This window comes from Phalacrocorax aristotelis, chromosome 16, assembly GCF_949628215.1.
Source record: "Phalacrocorax aristotelis chromosome 16, bGulAri2.1, whole genome shotgun sequence".
Classification (NCBI taxonomy): Eukaryota; Metazoa; Chordata; class Aves; order Suliformes; family Phalacrocoracidae; genus Phalacrocorax; species Phalacrocorax aristotelis.
This window is the reverse complement of record NC_134291.1, coordinates 3,685,382-3,700,811: the sequence shown is the minus strand read 5'-3', so window position 1 is coordinate 3,700,811 and position 15,430 is coordinate 3,685,382. Positions and strand designations below refer to the sequence as shown.

Here is a 15,430-nt window from a genome sequence, read left to right as displayed (position 1 = left end):
TTGCATCCCAGAGTACTGTGTACAGTTAGGCCACACCTGGAGTCCTGTGTCCAGTTCTGGTCCCCACTATACAAAAAGGATGGGACAGGCTGGAAGGGGCCCAGAGAAGGGCCACCAAGATGATCCAAGGACTGGGAAGCTGCCGTACGAGGTTGGGCTGGGAGAGCTGGGTTTGTTCAGCCTTGAGAAAAGGAGGCTCAGAGGGGATCTCATCCCCACGTACCAGCACTTAAAGGGCAGCTACACAGAAGATGGAGACTCCCTTTTTACACGGAGTCCCATGGAGAGGACACGGGGGATGGACACAAGTTGCTCTTGGGGAGATTCCGGTTGGACACAAGGGAAATTTTTCACAGTGAGGACAGTCACCACTGGAATAATCTCCCCAGGGAAGGGGTTCGCTCGGCCACGTTGGGCACCTTCAAGAGTCGTCTGGACAGGGTGCTGGGCCGTCTTGTCTAGGCTGTGCTCTGCCTAGAAAGGTTGGGCTAGACGATCCCTGAGGTCCCTTCCAGCCTGGGATTCTGGGATCCTGCCAGGGCACAGTGTCCACAGCTCTTCTGACCTCTATCACTCCTCTTTCCCCTCCTTCTGCAATGGCTGTGGTCTAGTGCAGCCCTTGCTGTCTTGGAGCCTCTGGAGCAGATGTATTCAGAGCTGGAGTCTGGCCCTACTTCCACTAACGTGTACGTGCGGTGTGTTGTGTTGGAGCTGCAGTGCCGTACGTGGGCCAAGTTGCCCTTCTCCAGTTGCGGTTTGAATGGGAATGAACGCTTCTTGGTGACTTTTCCACCGGTGTGAGTTCAGACCAGCTAACTCACCCGTTCCTCCTGTCCCTGAGGCTCTGTTGTCTCTGGCTGACAGCATGATGATTGATGCCTCTATGGGAGATAGTGGCAACCGTGGGAAGGCTCCTCACAACGGACAGACCCGTGCAATAAAACTGCTTTCCTGATGTGCATCTGCTGGATGCAATCCAGCAGATGTGATGCTGTCAGACGTTCAAACCACATCCATGGGCCACAATATTTGGCTTCGCTTGCTGCTGTCTAGCTTTTATGCAGCTGCTTTTCAAACAAGGCAGTGTCTGAGACAATCTTGAGGAACTTAGTTCTGGGCTATGCCTGGCACCTGTCTGGGTACAACGAAGGAAGAGAGTGTTGGAGCTAGGGCTGAAGGCTGGTTGTGGTGGATTCAGTTGTCGTTCTTGGGTTGAAGGATCCATTTCTATCTCTGCTCATTTTAGCCTGTGCTGCCCAGGCCTGACAGCAGTAGCAGCATCGATGATGTGCCTTGTCTTGCTTCTCTTGCTGTGACGGGTCACCAGAGAGATGTTCTGCAAATGCCAAGGATTCAGGTCCTCTCCAAAAAATCAGTTTTGGGGGGGTCTAGACCTGCACAGAACTGAGTGCTCTCAGCTCTGTTGGAAACAAGACATGTAGGCTGTCCTCAGCCACAAATCAAGAGTGTGGGTTTGTTCAGTTGCTGACTGGTCTGCAAAGTGACTGACACTGGGCCAGTGGATGCCTCTTAGGTAAGGAGTTGCTCCTTGCTGTCTTCCACTTCTGCGGTGAACTCTGTGTTTGTTGAAACACTAATTAAGAGCCTGTGTTTCCCAACCAGATCAACTGATTCAGCACCTCCACCCTCAGCAATTTCCTCCTGTTTCAGAGCCCAGCCCTACCCAATGCCTCTCTTGTGCAAAGAGGGAAAAAGAAGCTTTGCATCATTCCCAGGAGACTGATATATACTGACTGTGGTACTCCTGGAGGAGAAGTTGGTCTCAAGGTACAGCAAGCAATCTGATGGACCTGACCTGGAGCCAAAGGGCTTCAGTGCAGCGCGGCCGTCCTAAGCACGTCTTGGGAAGCAGTCTCCTTTCTAGGCTGGTCCCAGGCCATTAAGGACTTCATGGGTTGAAACCAACCTCTTAAATCAAGCTGGAAAGCGATTGGTGGCCAGCGCAGGATGTAGAACTCAGATTTAATGTGGCTGTAAAAAAAGACACCACTTAATGAGCGGACTGTCGAAACCCACATCAGTGCACGATAGATTTAAGAGTTGCTCTCTGAGTGTTATTGACTGGCTCTGTTCTGCGATGGCGTTATGGGTTTGCAGAGTTGGCCAGAAAGGCGAAGGATTAGTCAGAGCTTTATTTGGTTGCTATTTTCGGGCACACGCTGGCTCCTGACTTCTAGAAGCTCTCGCCTTGCAGGTGGCTGGTAGACCAGTGTGATTTTTATCTGCATGTGAAGCTCCACTTGCATGGCCTTGAAATCGCAGCCCTAGGGGTTGCCACCACCCTTGGGCATGGCTGGAGGTTTCCTCAAGCTGATATCCCCTTCCTCCACAGTCTATCTTGCCCATCACCACTTCTCCCAGTGACCTGTGCAGGTCTGGTATGGGGAGCATCTCCCACCGTGGGTCTACAGAGAAGGGTGCCTCCGGTGCAGAGGTGCAGTCAGTGGGTGCCCCTTGCCAGTAAACACATTGCATGAAGTTAATACCAGAAGCTGAAGAAGTAAAATACCAGGTACAATGTGAGCTAAAGAGTGGTTGCATAAAATAGCTACTGACCAACTTTCATAGGCATGTGATGATCTTTGATTCAATCACATCTCTTATTCCTGGTTTTCATATTATTTGGCCTCAGAACAGATAGGTCAATTTTTTTTCAATTTACTTCCATCATTTCTGCAAGCTCTCTAGTTTTTCCCCACATGGTTAATTAGAAATAGCCAGGGAATAAGGTAAACTTGCTAAGGGGTTTAGGTTTCAAGGGTGTTTTGTGAGGGTATGTCCTGCCCATGAGCTGAGGTTGCATTCTCCATGGTCGTACCCTGGATCCTGACCTGCTGTAGCCTGCATGGCGGTGAGGGGGAGAGGTTGTCCTCGCTGGGTGCTGCACTGGGATGGCTGAAGATGCCACCAGCAGCCCTTGATGCTCCTTCTAGTGCGTGTTAGGGAACAAGTCTGCACGGTGATAGGGAATACTAAAGCAATGGGTGAAGCTGGGTACAAAAGGACCCCTGCGGTTGCGTGAGGTCCTGCTGTTGACAAGCCAGGGACAAACTGCACCTTTTTGCCTGAAGTTTTGTGTTTGGGATGCTAAGGGAAAGCAAGGTAGACGTGCTCCGGTGAGCTCCTGCTTTTCCACTATGCCATTCCTCTTGTTTCCCTGGGGAAAACAAGCTCTGGACTGGGGCTGAGGGCTCTCTGGCGTTGACCTGAGCCAGGAAAGCCACGTGGTGCAGCTCAGGACTCATCCTGACTGGTCAGGAGCCAGTGCGGTGCATGCAGCCACAGTCCAGCTGCAGAGTGCAGCCCAGCTAATCCACTCATGGATAGCTGGGAGATTACTCAGCTGGATTTCTAATACAGTGGCCTTTAATAATAATCCTATTTTAATCCCTAAATCAATGGAAAATGGATTTATCTGTATGAGCTAGACGACCTGTGTAGGCATTTTAGGGAGAAAACTTATTGTGTATCTATATGTGAATATATATATAAATGCATTTGCATATTTTTGTTCCTGTTACTGGCCACTATGACCCATGTCTGTGTGTTTTGCTGGCAGGGACCTCATGCCCAGGACCCTGGAGGGGCAGATCACCATGGAGAAGACCCCCAGCTACTTTGTCACCAAGGAGGCCCCCGCCCGCATCTCCTCCATGTCCAAGGGCACAAAGCTCATCGTGGTGGTGCGGGACCCCGTGACCAGAGCCATCTCGGACTACACCCAGACGCTCTCCAAGAAGCCCGATATCCCCACCTTTGAGAGCCTGACCTTCAAAAACAGGACTACGGGCCTCATCGACACCTCATGGAGCGCCATCCAGATTGGCATCTACGCCAAGCACCTGGAGAACTGGCTCCTCTACTTCCCCATCGGGCAGATCCTCTTCGTCAGCGGGGAGAGGCTGATCAGCGACCCCGCGGGGGAGCTGGGCAGGGTCCAGGACTTTCTGGGCCTCAAGAGGATCATCACCGACAAACACTTCTACTTCAACAAAACCAAGGGGTTCCCGTGCCTGAAGAAGGCGGAAGGCAGCAGCAAACCCCACTGCCTGGGGAAGACGAAGGGCAGGACCCACCCGGACATAGACCAGGAGGTGGTGCAGAGACTGCGGGACTTCTACCGGCCCTTCAACATGAAGTTCTACCAGATGACGGGGCAGGACTTCGGCTGGGACTGAGGCTGGCGTGGGAAAGTCCCCTGTAATTACTTGTCCAGCACGGTTTGCGTATATAAAGAGATATATATGTATGTAAAATGTACAGAAATCTATTTTATAATAATTTATTTTTAATTCCTAAGCAATTAATTCACTAAGCTGCCTAACCGCACTGGCTAGAACGGTAGCCCGTAACCTGTTTAACATTCCACAGTGTTTAATTCTAATATGTCTCTCCTTTTTTTTTTTTTTATTCTCCTCCTGATTTCTCCTCTTATTGGTTTGGTTTGTAACAAACGGTGCTTCCATTTTTCCTAAACAAAATTTGTATTTAAAAAAAAAAAAACAAAAATCAAAAAAAGCGAGGGGGGGAGGGGAGGGGTGGGGCGGGAGGGAAAGCACAAATTTATTTTTGTTACGGGTATCTGGCCTTTATAAACACTTGCTTTCCCTACTCCGGTGTCCCAGTCTCTGCTCCGGCGTTGTGCTCCCTCGTCCCACAGCTTTCCGGTTAGTCCCGCGGCTCCGGGAGGGTTCCTCTGGGGTGGGTGGGGAGGGAGGCTGGGCATCTCCCTGCAACGACACAGCTCTGCTGAGCAGCAGCGTGTTTTACCGGCGGCTGTAAAGCGTAGGGAACCCCAAGCCATACAGCTCCTGCCCTGCAGCCCAGGTCTCTGCCGGGAGGGTAACGTGCTTGTTTTCTGGCAGAGAAGCCACAGAGCCTGTTGCATGGGCAGAGCTGTCTCCTCGGTATACTCTTCCATCTTGCCTTTTGTCAAGGAGACTCTTTCCCACGATCCCTCTATGCATTTTAAAACTTAACTGCAGGACAAATATAAAAATACATGTATCTGCGTGTGACACGCTCGGCGCTGGTCCGAATGCCTCGCAAGACGCGTCGCTCCAGGAGTGCCCGCGCGCACCGGGCGCCGCAGGGCGATGGCTGCGCTGGCAGTGCGGGGAGCGGCGGCCTCCCACCAAAGACGCCGGCAGAGCCGTGGTGCCGCGTGAAAACCCCAGGTCTCTGCTTGGAGCCATTCCCAGCGCGGAGGGTGTCCCAGGACAGGGCACAGGCAGCGCTTCCTCCCGCCCTGCAACTGCCGGAGCAGCCCCCAGTGTGTGAGACTGGGGAATGTCAGCCTTGGCCCTCTTGACTCCCAGTGCTTTTTGGTCCAACGCCTTATCCGTGGTGCCTCCCAAGGAGCAGCATTTGCCTAGAGCCTGGAAAAAGCGCTGCTTTGCCCATAAGGATGAATCTGTAGTAGAGGGGGGGATGCTGTACTGAGGTTGGGGTGTTGCTGGCAGCCCAGGCATGGGCAGGCGCCCTCCCAATGCCCCGGCTGAGCACAGGGATGGCAGCCAGGCAGGACAGGGGGCTCCGAGCTCTTATCCATCAACCCAGGTACAATAACCTGGGGGTCCTTCACCTCAGGTGGAACCAAATGCTTTGGGGCATTAGGACGGGTTGGCAGGGCTCTCCTGAGAGCTCCAGCCACGTTTTATGTGCCCAGGAGGTTTTGGTAAATACCACGAGTGTCTGATGCCTTATCATTACTGTTGGAGGTTCTGCTAGCTCAGCTGGAATGTTTTTTGGAGCAAGGTGACAGCAGAAGTGATTTGCGCCTTGAATTTTTACCAGAAGCCGGGCTGCGTTGTCTTTGGGCAGCCAAAAACCCCATGCAGCTCACCTGCAAGCTTTGAAAGGATGCAGGACACCGAGCATGGAGCTTGCTGGCTAAACCTCACGTCTTACCGTGTGAGCACTTGCATAAAGCAGGCAGTGTAAGTAAAACTCGGCACAGCAAACGCACCAACAGGCAGAGCACGTGTGGGTTAACGCTCTAGTTGCATACGTGTTGCCTGCATAAATGCGTGCCCTGCACCTCTCTCCAGCCGCCCATAGCAAACGGCCTTTGAGCACCACATTGCTAAGCCATGCCCAGCTGTGCACACAGAGGTTTTTCCCAGATGTTTCTTCTACTTTTGCAGCCTCCTTGCTCTTGCCTGCCCCTTACAGCTCTCTGCTGTGTCTTTTAGGTGATGAAAAGGCTTTTTGGACTCTGGGCCGCTCTCCCTGGGGCTTCATCTGGTCCTGCTCAGGTGGATACAGCAAAAAGCAGACTCATCTCTGGGTCCGCTGCAGGGATTTTTCAGGTGAAGCGCTGCCCTTCAGTGCTTTATTTGAACCTAAGGGCTCTTGGCTTGGCTCAGGGGTGTCACATCTCCGAAGGGGTTTAGGGACTCACGCCCCCCCGGTGCCCGCGAGGCGCGTGTGTGTTCGCACACGGGGCGCCGTGCACTGGGCTGTCCTCAAGGAAAGGCAGCTGCCAAGCGTAACGTCAGGACCGACCTAGCAAACCTGCTGGGAGCAGGATGCAAACCCCGCCCTGGCGTTTGCCTCCAAGCACACCTTCCCGCAGAAAGGGAGAGCTGGGTGAATCCTCTCGGTTTTGCCCTGAGCCATTTCTAGTCCCGCTTCCAGAGCTCACAGACCGGGCGTGGGACCTGCTGGGCTGCGCAGGCTGACAGACCATGCGCACGAGCCCCCTCCTGCGAAAGGCAGCTGCAAACTCGAGTGGTGGTTGGATCTATGCATGTCTGGGGTCTTTGGTTTTCGCTCCAGCCAGGTCCCCGGCTCTGTTCCTCGCTGCCAGGACAGGTGATGAACGCTTGAGCGTGTCTGCTTTATCACAAACCCTGCTGCTGTTGGGTGACTGAGGGGAAGGGGGTGAGGGGTGGGTGGGGAAATAAACCACTTCCTGGTGGAAAAGAGTGATTTTGGGGTTCTCAGAACCTCAGTCTTCCTACTAGCCAGCTTATGCAATATATGGCAAGAAGCTCATCGTCTCCACTTGGCCTTTGGGCGAGCTCCCAGCCGCGACTGCGCCGCTTCCCCGGGCGGTTTCGCTGGCCGAGCCCTTCCGCTGCGTGGCGAGAGCCTGCGGGAACCAGCACGTTGGCATGGCTTCCTTTCCTTCCGAGCGCGTGTGCGTGCCTGCTTGGGACCGCTGGAAGGCTTCGCATCCCCTGCGCCTTCCTTCTTGGAAACAACTTTTTAAGATCCCGATGCCTTCCTCAGCTATACAGCCGAGTGTGGGCTTCACTTGTACAATCAGGGCCTGCTGCAAAATGCTCTCATGAAGCAACCTTGTTGAGGAGTAGAAATACAGAGAGTGAATAATAACTCTTTTAACCTTGAGCAAATTGTTAGCCTTGGCTCAATATCCTTCCTAACGAGGTCTGCACTAGACTTTTAATGTAAAGGCCTTACCTAACAAATAAGAAAATGAAGGTGAATTCCCTGTGGTCTGCATCTGGTTGCTAATACTGGGGTCCGTGCTATTGTCATAATTAAAAAAAAAAAAAACCAACACCTTATTTTTAAGTTAAGATTGGAGGTGTGATTAGAAGTGCTTTTTTTTTTCCTTTTCACATTGTAACATTAATTTATGGCTGAGTTTCATTCAGTCCTGTGTTCAGAAGTGCAGTACAGGTTTAGTGATGTGTTGTCTGTAACATGGTACTGTAGAGTAGCCAATTTGTTAAAAAAAAAAAAAAAAGAAAAAACGTTAAAAAAAACCACAAAAAAGAAAACTTGAAAAAATGTAAATCGAGTATTTTGTTGTATGTACAACACAAATTAATTTTACACAGAGAAAGATGTTTCTAGGAAAATGAAATTCTGATAATTCATACTATTTGTATGAACAAATAAAAACTATATTTTACCAAGCAATGGACACACTGGTATTCATTCAACGCTGCGGAGGTGGGGGCGGCCTCCCCACGAGGGTTTGGTGGTGCTGCCCCCCGACACTTGCGTGTCCGCCCCGTTCATGGCCACGCGACTGTGCTGGCCCCGCGGCCAAGCCCAGGAGCGCGTGCCGAAACCAGCAGGATTTAATCACCTACGTGAGCTGCCACCCAGCGCTGGGCTGGGTTTGGGAGCCAGAGGCTTGGCTGGGCGCTGAACGTGTAGGTGTTTCGCTCCGATGGGTTGCGTGGGGGCTCACCTGCCCCGTGGAACCCACCGTCACCAAACAACGTTTCAGGGAAGGAGCCCTGAGGGATTGCCCGCAGCCCTGCTGAGGATGGATGGTCTTGGTGAAACCATCCTCCTGCGTCGGGGGTGCTGGAGGACGAATTCAGTCCTTTGTAGCTGGCGGTGGGGAAACTTTCCAGTGCTGAGTTTCGTTTCAAAAGCGTTGCACTTACAGTAGTGACGCTGGTCCAAACCTCTGGGGCCAGTGGTTGCTATTGCTCCCTACACACTCAGCACTTTAAGACATGAAAACTCATTATCATTAAATCCAGAAGAATCCCAGGCCGGTGCTGTACAAAGCAGCGCCTAAAGAGCATTACAGATTTATATAACGTAGCAATTGCCACTTAACTAAACTGAATTAAAATAATTTAATTTTTCTTAGCGAGTCTTGCATCCGGTGTGGAGTAATTGATGGCAATCTTTCAGATTGCTCATTTTCAGACACCTTCTAAAAAAGAAGTCAAAAGTAAGCCCTAAATTTAATATAGGGATTTAGGAGGAGTTCAACCTGGAAACCTCCAGCTTGTCAGGATTGTAATTAGCTGCTCCCAAACTCTGGCAGTGCTTCAGCTCTACAGGTGCCTCATTTTTAAAATATATTTTTATGTGGATTTTACTTTCAAATTCCCATCTACCTTTTGAGTGGCACAGCTGGGTGTGCTGAGAGCTGACCTCAGCCTGATGGAGTTGACCAACTTGTTACCTCATTCTCACCTCGCCTTGATTGCATTCAAAGCCAGCTGCTCCTCTGCTAAGGTTCCAGCAGAAGTCAGTCCTGCAGGCGCCCTCGGTCTGAGCTCGGCTTCTCCTGCAGCAGCTCAGAGCGCCGTCCCTCAGGCTTGTGTTTTCTAAGGACGGCTCAGCTCTGGGGTGGAAAGAGTGTGAGCGCTCCTCCTTCGCAGGGGGCCTGGTGCTGCAGAGGGCAGGTAAGTCCCTGTGACACGGCATTCAGCATCCGCGCTGTCCTCTGCACCTCCCTGCAGGCTGCTCCCAGCCGTACCTGGGCTTGTGGGTACCGGGGAGCGTGTCCCCGTTCGGTTTAGGCTGGGCCCTGTTCTGAGGCGCTCTTTTGGCAAGAGTGTCTGTGTGGTTTATGGGATCACATCCTGAATGCAGAGAAGCGTTTGCTCTGAAGGAGATGGCCTGAAGGGTCGTCTGGTACCTTTGGGGGGCCCCTGCTAAAGGAGGAAGGGCTTGAAGGAGAATTGTTTAGGGGAGAGGTAGGCGAGGCAGGGGCAGCCACTGAAAGGTTGCTGCTAATAATGGTGATAATTAGGTGGGTTTACTGTTTCTTGAGGTTGGTGGAAGGAAGGTGACAAGCTATTTCTTTCTTCTAAAGATTAACCAGGTCTCCAGGTTGTGCAAATGAATGTGGCATTTCTAGTGAAGGTGCTTGGGGTCCGGTGCTGAGGTAAGACCCCAGGAGCGTGTCACCTTGCAAAGATGCGGGTGCCGGGGAGGGGAACGCACAGAGCAGGGAGGAATTCAGCTGAAAGGGAAAGGGCTGCTGCTGTGAGCACCTCCACGTGGCACCTGGAGGGTGTGGAGACCTCTTTGAGGGGGGTGAGGGGAGGTTAAAACAAGGGAGGAAAGAGCTGGGGAGGACCTGTGAAGGCAAAAATTGCTGCTAAAGCTTGGAGTTGGGTCCATGTAACAAGGCCATTGAGAAAGTTGGTGGGTTTTGCAGGCAGCTCCATGTTTCCTGGGCTTTGAACCAAAATGGTGCATTTAAAACAACCCTGAAGCTTGAGAAAGTTCTGACTGAGACCTGGTTTTAGGAAGAAGTCACTATTACGAGTGCTTTTTTCCTTGGGACTTCTATACGGAAGGCTGAGTTTGTGCTGCTGGCAGTCCCGGTTCCCTAATCACCAGGATACTGCAATAGCTTTGCTTCTCTTCCTGAGTTTTTGTTATTTCTTCCCCCAGTCAAAAATCTTACTTAACCACTAGATCCGTCCATTAATAGCTTTATTTAAAGCTAAACTTTATTAACCTCCAATTTCTCTCTGTGGTTAAGAACCGTGGTGTTAACCCTTTTCCTAATGCATATATTTAAAAAGATAATAATACTGACTAATTAGTTATAAATCATTCAAACATTTCTATGCAAGGTAAGTGTTCAGCACCTTGTTTAATGGCCTTTATAATAAAGAGAGGAATTCCTGTGCCAAATGTTAGTGTTGGTACCTTCAGCTGGGATTACAACCTCATGGTAGCTGTGAGTCCTCAGAGCTTCCTGTCAATCAGGATTTGCCCATTTGCAGATTATAATTAATTTATTAAAACATCTATTCCAGATCATTTCAGGGTCCTACAGACTAATTCACTGGGAGGGAGCAACTGGTACCAAAGACATGGCAGGTTGGCTGGTCTCGCTGTTTCGAAACTCTCCTTGCTAAGCTGTTTACTCTGTTTACTGCTGCTTTCCCTTATTTTCTAGCAGACCATGGTTCAGCCCTGCAGGATTTTTAGATCTTAATTTCTGCCTCCACAATTTCCCCCCTTCCTCTGAGAAGGGGCTTACAAATAGGATTGCAAGAATCAGCTACTGTAATTTGGTTAAAAACTGAAGAGCATCCTCCAGGAATATTATTTGCAACTATTTATACAGCCGGCTGTAATTGGGAGGCTTAATTCATGCTCATTAAGTCCTCTCAGGTGCTTGATGAGAAACACTGCAGCAGTGCTAAGCGTTACTGGTTATTCAAGCTGCTTACAGCGATGAAGGCATCACCATTTCTCTTGGCTTGATCTTTTCCCATCCCACCAGGAGCTGGTAGGGAGGACACTGGAATAAGCTGTCCTCAGGAACAAAGTCTGATCTGGATATTGGGGTCTCGCCAGAAACTATATGCTGCACCCTGGTAGCAACCAAAATTCTGAACAAAGGGATGAAGTTTTAAAAGAATATGCTCAAAAAATGGCTTGGCAGAGAAGATGCAACTGGCTGCTTTGACATCTAGGTCATTTAGCTGGGAATTTATGTGTCAAAAGCTTAAAAGCTTCACCAAAGAAAATTTAAGAAAGCACCATGTTTCCAACTAATTAAGTAATGTCAGCCAAATATAATTTATGTCTCACCATCACTCATGTCTACAGCAGAATTATCTCATTTTTTGATATCTAATGACTTTCTCTCTCCCATTAATCTGGCCATGAATTATTTTTATATAACTTTTTGGCATTGAAGCAAAGAATCTTTTTTTCTTTTTAATAAGAACAGTATCTCTAGATAATTCTGCAACACCCCTGAAAGGGGACAGGGAGTCTAGCTTGGGTTTCATGGCACAACTCTAACCTTCCCCAGGAACCCTGGTAGGCTCTACCCCAGGTCTTCCTTAGGACCTCAGCTAGTCCTTGCTTCCTGGGGCTTCCCTTGTCCTCTCTTCTAGTACCAAGTCAGGTATACAGGTTCTGGTTTGGTCTGTATTCTAACAACAACAAAAAAAATAGACTTTTTCCTGTGGCTCTCAAGGAATTTTGTCAAGTGCATTTTCACAGAACATCGCTGGCTTTTCAGTTCCTCGCAGCATCCCTGGCCCTTCTCACAGATACAGGCTGTTGGTTCCTCCACCTATCATCTGTGGCCTTTCCCAGGCATGTGTGTTCTGGTTGTTGGAAGTGTTAGTTTTCCTGCTTTACTGCTTTGGTTCACGTCTTAGATTTACTAATGGTTTGTTATCTGAAGTTCAGCTCTTCCAAGACCCTGGAGCAAGCTCTGGGGATGGTTCTATACAGGACTTTATCTTTGACTGGATCAGACACGTAGTTTGCATCCAGTATCCCATCTCTGACCCCAGATAGCTCCAAGAGCAAGGAACTGGAGATGAACCTTGCTCTTCTGCTGCTCATAGGTCAACAGAGGTGAATCTGTAATTTGGAGGTCCATGTTCTGCCTGGGTTTTCTCTAGCAGTGCATCCGAGTCCCTTCTCTAGTCAAGGCAGACCTTGAATGTAACCTAAAGAGATCAGCAAATACCCCGTCTTATGAAACTTCCAGTCCCAGCTGCAGATCAAAGAAACTTGGGTAATTCAGAAAGGCATCCAAGTATTGGGTGCTTTACATATATTGGCCTGAACCTCCAAAAAATGCCTTTGTTTCCAGCCACTGCAGAAGCAGAGCCTGCTACCCACCGTCACTGAGAGCAATCCTCCTGCATCTCCCGTGGGAGGAACTGCTGTTTCCAGCCAGCCTGGGTTGCTGCAAGCTAACCTGGTTGGCAGATGACCCGGGCAGACAGCTAGGGCTGCTCCAACACCTCCTTGGGGAAAGCAGGAGGGAGCACGCAGCCAGAAATGCCAGCAGGGAAATGCCAGGCAGGCAGAGCCTCGGCTGGCAGAGGTTCACTGCCTTCAAAGTGTGAGCCAGGGAGGAAGCTGCAGGCACTAAACAGATCACTGAAGGGTGATACAGAAAATGGGTACGGTAGGACTGTATAGGGATGCCTCAAATACTGTCTTTCTGTGCCCTTTGTATGGGCAGGGGTTGCTTAGAGGTGCTTTATATATGAGTATTTCTGAATCCCAGTGGGTCATGCCCACTGAGACAATAAATGCATAACTTAAATTGGATATGGCTGACTATCCACAGCCCTTCAAGCTCTCATCAGGAGTGAAATTGCACTTCTGGCTGGTTTGGAAAATGAGAAGTTGTCTATAGCTCAGCGTTTCCCTAGCGCTTCACCAACAGCTTTCAAGGGGAATGTGGTTACAGCTGGCTTGGATTGACCATGGTCTTCCTCTCTCCTGTGACCTCTCGGATGACCAGCTAGGCTCCAATTTTGAATTCCTAAAGCTGAGCTCAGGGAGGAATAGGGGGAAAGTGAGCAAGTGAGCCGCAGTCGTGTGGTTGCAGCCCATAAAGCTGGAGGACTCTGGCTGGTGCACAACATGTCGCTGCTGAGGACTGGGGAAGGCTCTGGCCAACCTGCCCTGATCCAGGGTCCCACATCTCAGTGGGCGCAGGAGAGACCATGGTGTTCACAACCTACTGCAAGAGATGCAGGGCTGCTCTAACCCGTGTCTTATTCTGCCCTCCTCCTAAGCCAAACCAAAACTTGAAAAACAGTCTGACAAGCAAAACTCCCCTAAAACAGAAAGGTGTTTTTTGACTCATTTCTCTCCTTCCCCCTGATTTTCACTATTTCCTGTGGAAAATCCACCTCATCTGTGGAAAACTGCTTTGCAGAAGCTTCCATGTAGTTAAAAAAACCAACCTTTTGGAAAATGGAGTGGCACTAACACTCCTCTGCCAATTCTGGCCCAGCATAAGGCAGCCAGATGGGGCAGCGGGGATCAGAGCAAGGACCCAGGCCGCTGGATGTGTCACTGCCACAGGAAGGGAGGTGAAAGCTCAACGTCCCACCTGGTATCTGAGCAGATGTGCAGATGAAAGTCTAGCAGGCAGGTATGGAGACGTGCTGGAGCCACTGGGCTGTACTGGTATCCAAACCCATGCTAACTGCTGTTCAGTGATGGACTAAAACACAACTGACAGAAGCGTCAGACTGCATTTGTCTGTCTTTGATAGCAAGAATGATGGAAAAAGTAAACTCTAAGCCAGGTACTAACGCAGCTCAGCTAGGGGGAAGCTCCAAGGTACGGGTCTCCTAGGGCCCAGCAGCACCAAGAAAGCCCGGGGATGACAGCCCTGCTAAAGTGCAGTGCCAAATTTAGCAGGTACCTACCCAAAAGCTGGGGCCATGGTCACATGCCAGCGTAGGTGTGTTGCGTCTGCCCCCCGCAGCATAGGCTGCGGGCTGCTCCGGTCATCCTAAGACATGGACAAGTCTAGATCATTATAGATTAATACTGTATAATTGTTTTCAGGTCTTTTCATCAAATCCCAGTGTGGAGGGCCAGATCCTCATTTGGGTGTGAGTCAGCCTCACTCTGCACACTGCAGCTGAGGTTGCCCAAGGGGTTTCAGTGGATCAGCAGGGCTTATGGCAGCTGGTGGGATCTGCTTCTACAGAGTCTCTAGGCTAAGTAAAGGTCTTCAAAAGACAGAAACAAATGCCTGGGCAGTCAGGTACTTTCCTCCCACTCCATCCTGAGCAACCCTGTGGTACTGGGCGAGATTGTCTCTTATTCCACCTACCTTGACCTGGCCACAGATGCATGAAGGGATGCAGCTGTACGAGAAATCCAGCTGGCTGTCAGTCTTTGGGAAACTCATATGCCATGTGTCAGGCTGGCTTTATTCATCCCTGGAGGGGTAACAGTACAGGGATCTCATTACACTTCCTCTGTGTATATTTGCTTTATGCTGCTTTGTTTGAGAACATCCCTGGCAACTCAGTTGTTTGAGTATTGTGCTGGGAAATATACAGTATTTATGTATCAACAGTGAATAGCAGTCTCCAGGCAGAGGGATGCGATTCAAACGGTACAGCAGTACGGGGAACGCAGGGTGAGAGGCCTTGCACAGGACCTCTGGGAGTAACTGGGACTTGGGAGGTGAGGACTGGACTACCGGTGGAAGGGGAGCGTATAAAATGTTTGCTGAGTGTCTGTGTCACTGTTTGTGGCAGAGCCCACGAATAACGACCAGCAAAAGGGACTAACCCTTGTGCTCACGTGTAGCTCTTTAAAGGTGAAGCCAGCACTCCCTATCTGAGTCTGCACAGATGACCAAACCAAGAGGCTATTGCAGATGGAGAAGGTCATGCTCAGAAGCTCTGACTATTGCAGGGACTCAACTGTACTTCTTGCCCTTCTCAAGGAAGGGTAACGGTGGGAGACTTGATCTTCTGAATGTTTCTTGGCATTTCACAGACACTCTAAAAGATTTATCATGAGGTGCTTTTCCAATTCTGTACAATCCCATTTCCAAAAGCAGCTTGGGCCCTTGGCGTTCATTTTCCTATGGAAAGCTGGTGGGAACTAAGTTCCTATGGCCTCTAGCTTCAAAATAGAAAAGCAATTTGCTTTTACTGGCACTGCTGGCAGTTAGATGCCTAATTGGGATCTGGGCTTCAGGACCAATTGTTTCTGAAAATATTGCCTCAGACATTTAAATGCCAGGTGCTGGGCAGTTTCTCAGGTTCTTCACAGGTCTACAATCCTGTTAGGAGGTCATCTAAAACGTGTGTGTGTGTGGGAAATCCTACATTTTGAGAGGCTTGGTTTACGTTCCTGGATTGTCTGGATGTTATGGAGTTTTGGGGTTTGGTTGTTTTTTTTTTTTTTTGGCAAGGTTTTTACC

At 50.0% G+C, this 15,430-nt stretch overlaps 1 protein-coding gene across 1 annotated transcript in view; it reads left to right on the top strand.

The window, feature by feature from the left end:
* Positions 1–7,910, top strand: part of LOC142065335 (heparan sulfate glucosamine 3-O-sulfotransferase 3B1-like) — a 30,733-nt gene extending 22,823 nt beyond the window's left edge. The window contains exon 2 of the mRNA XM_075111353.1: positions 3,581–7,910. Within this exon, the coding sequence (XP_074967454.1) occupies positions 3,581–4,199 (619 nt within the window). The 3' untranslated portion in view covers positions 4,200–7,910. The remainder of the gene's footprint in view (positions 1–3,580) is intronic.
* The last annotated feature ends 7,520 nt before the right edge of the window (positions 7,911–15,430 follow it).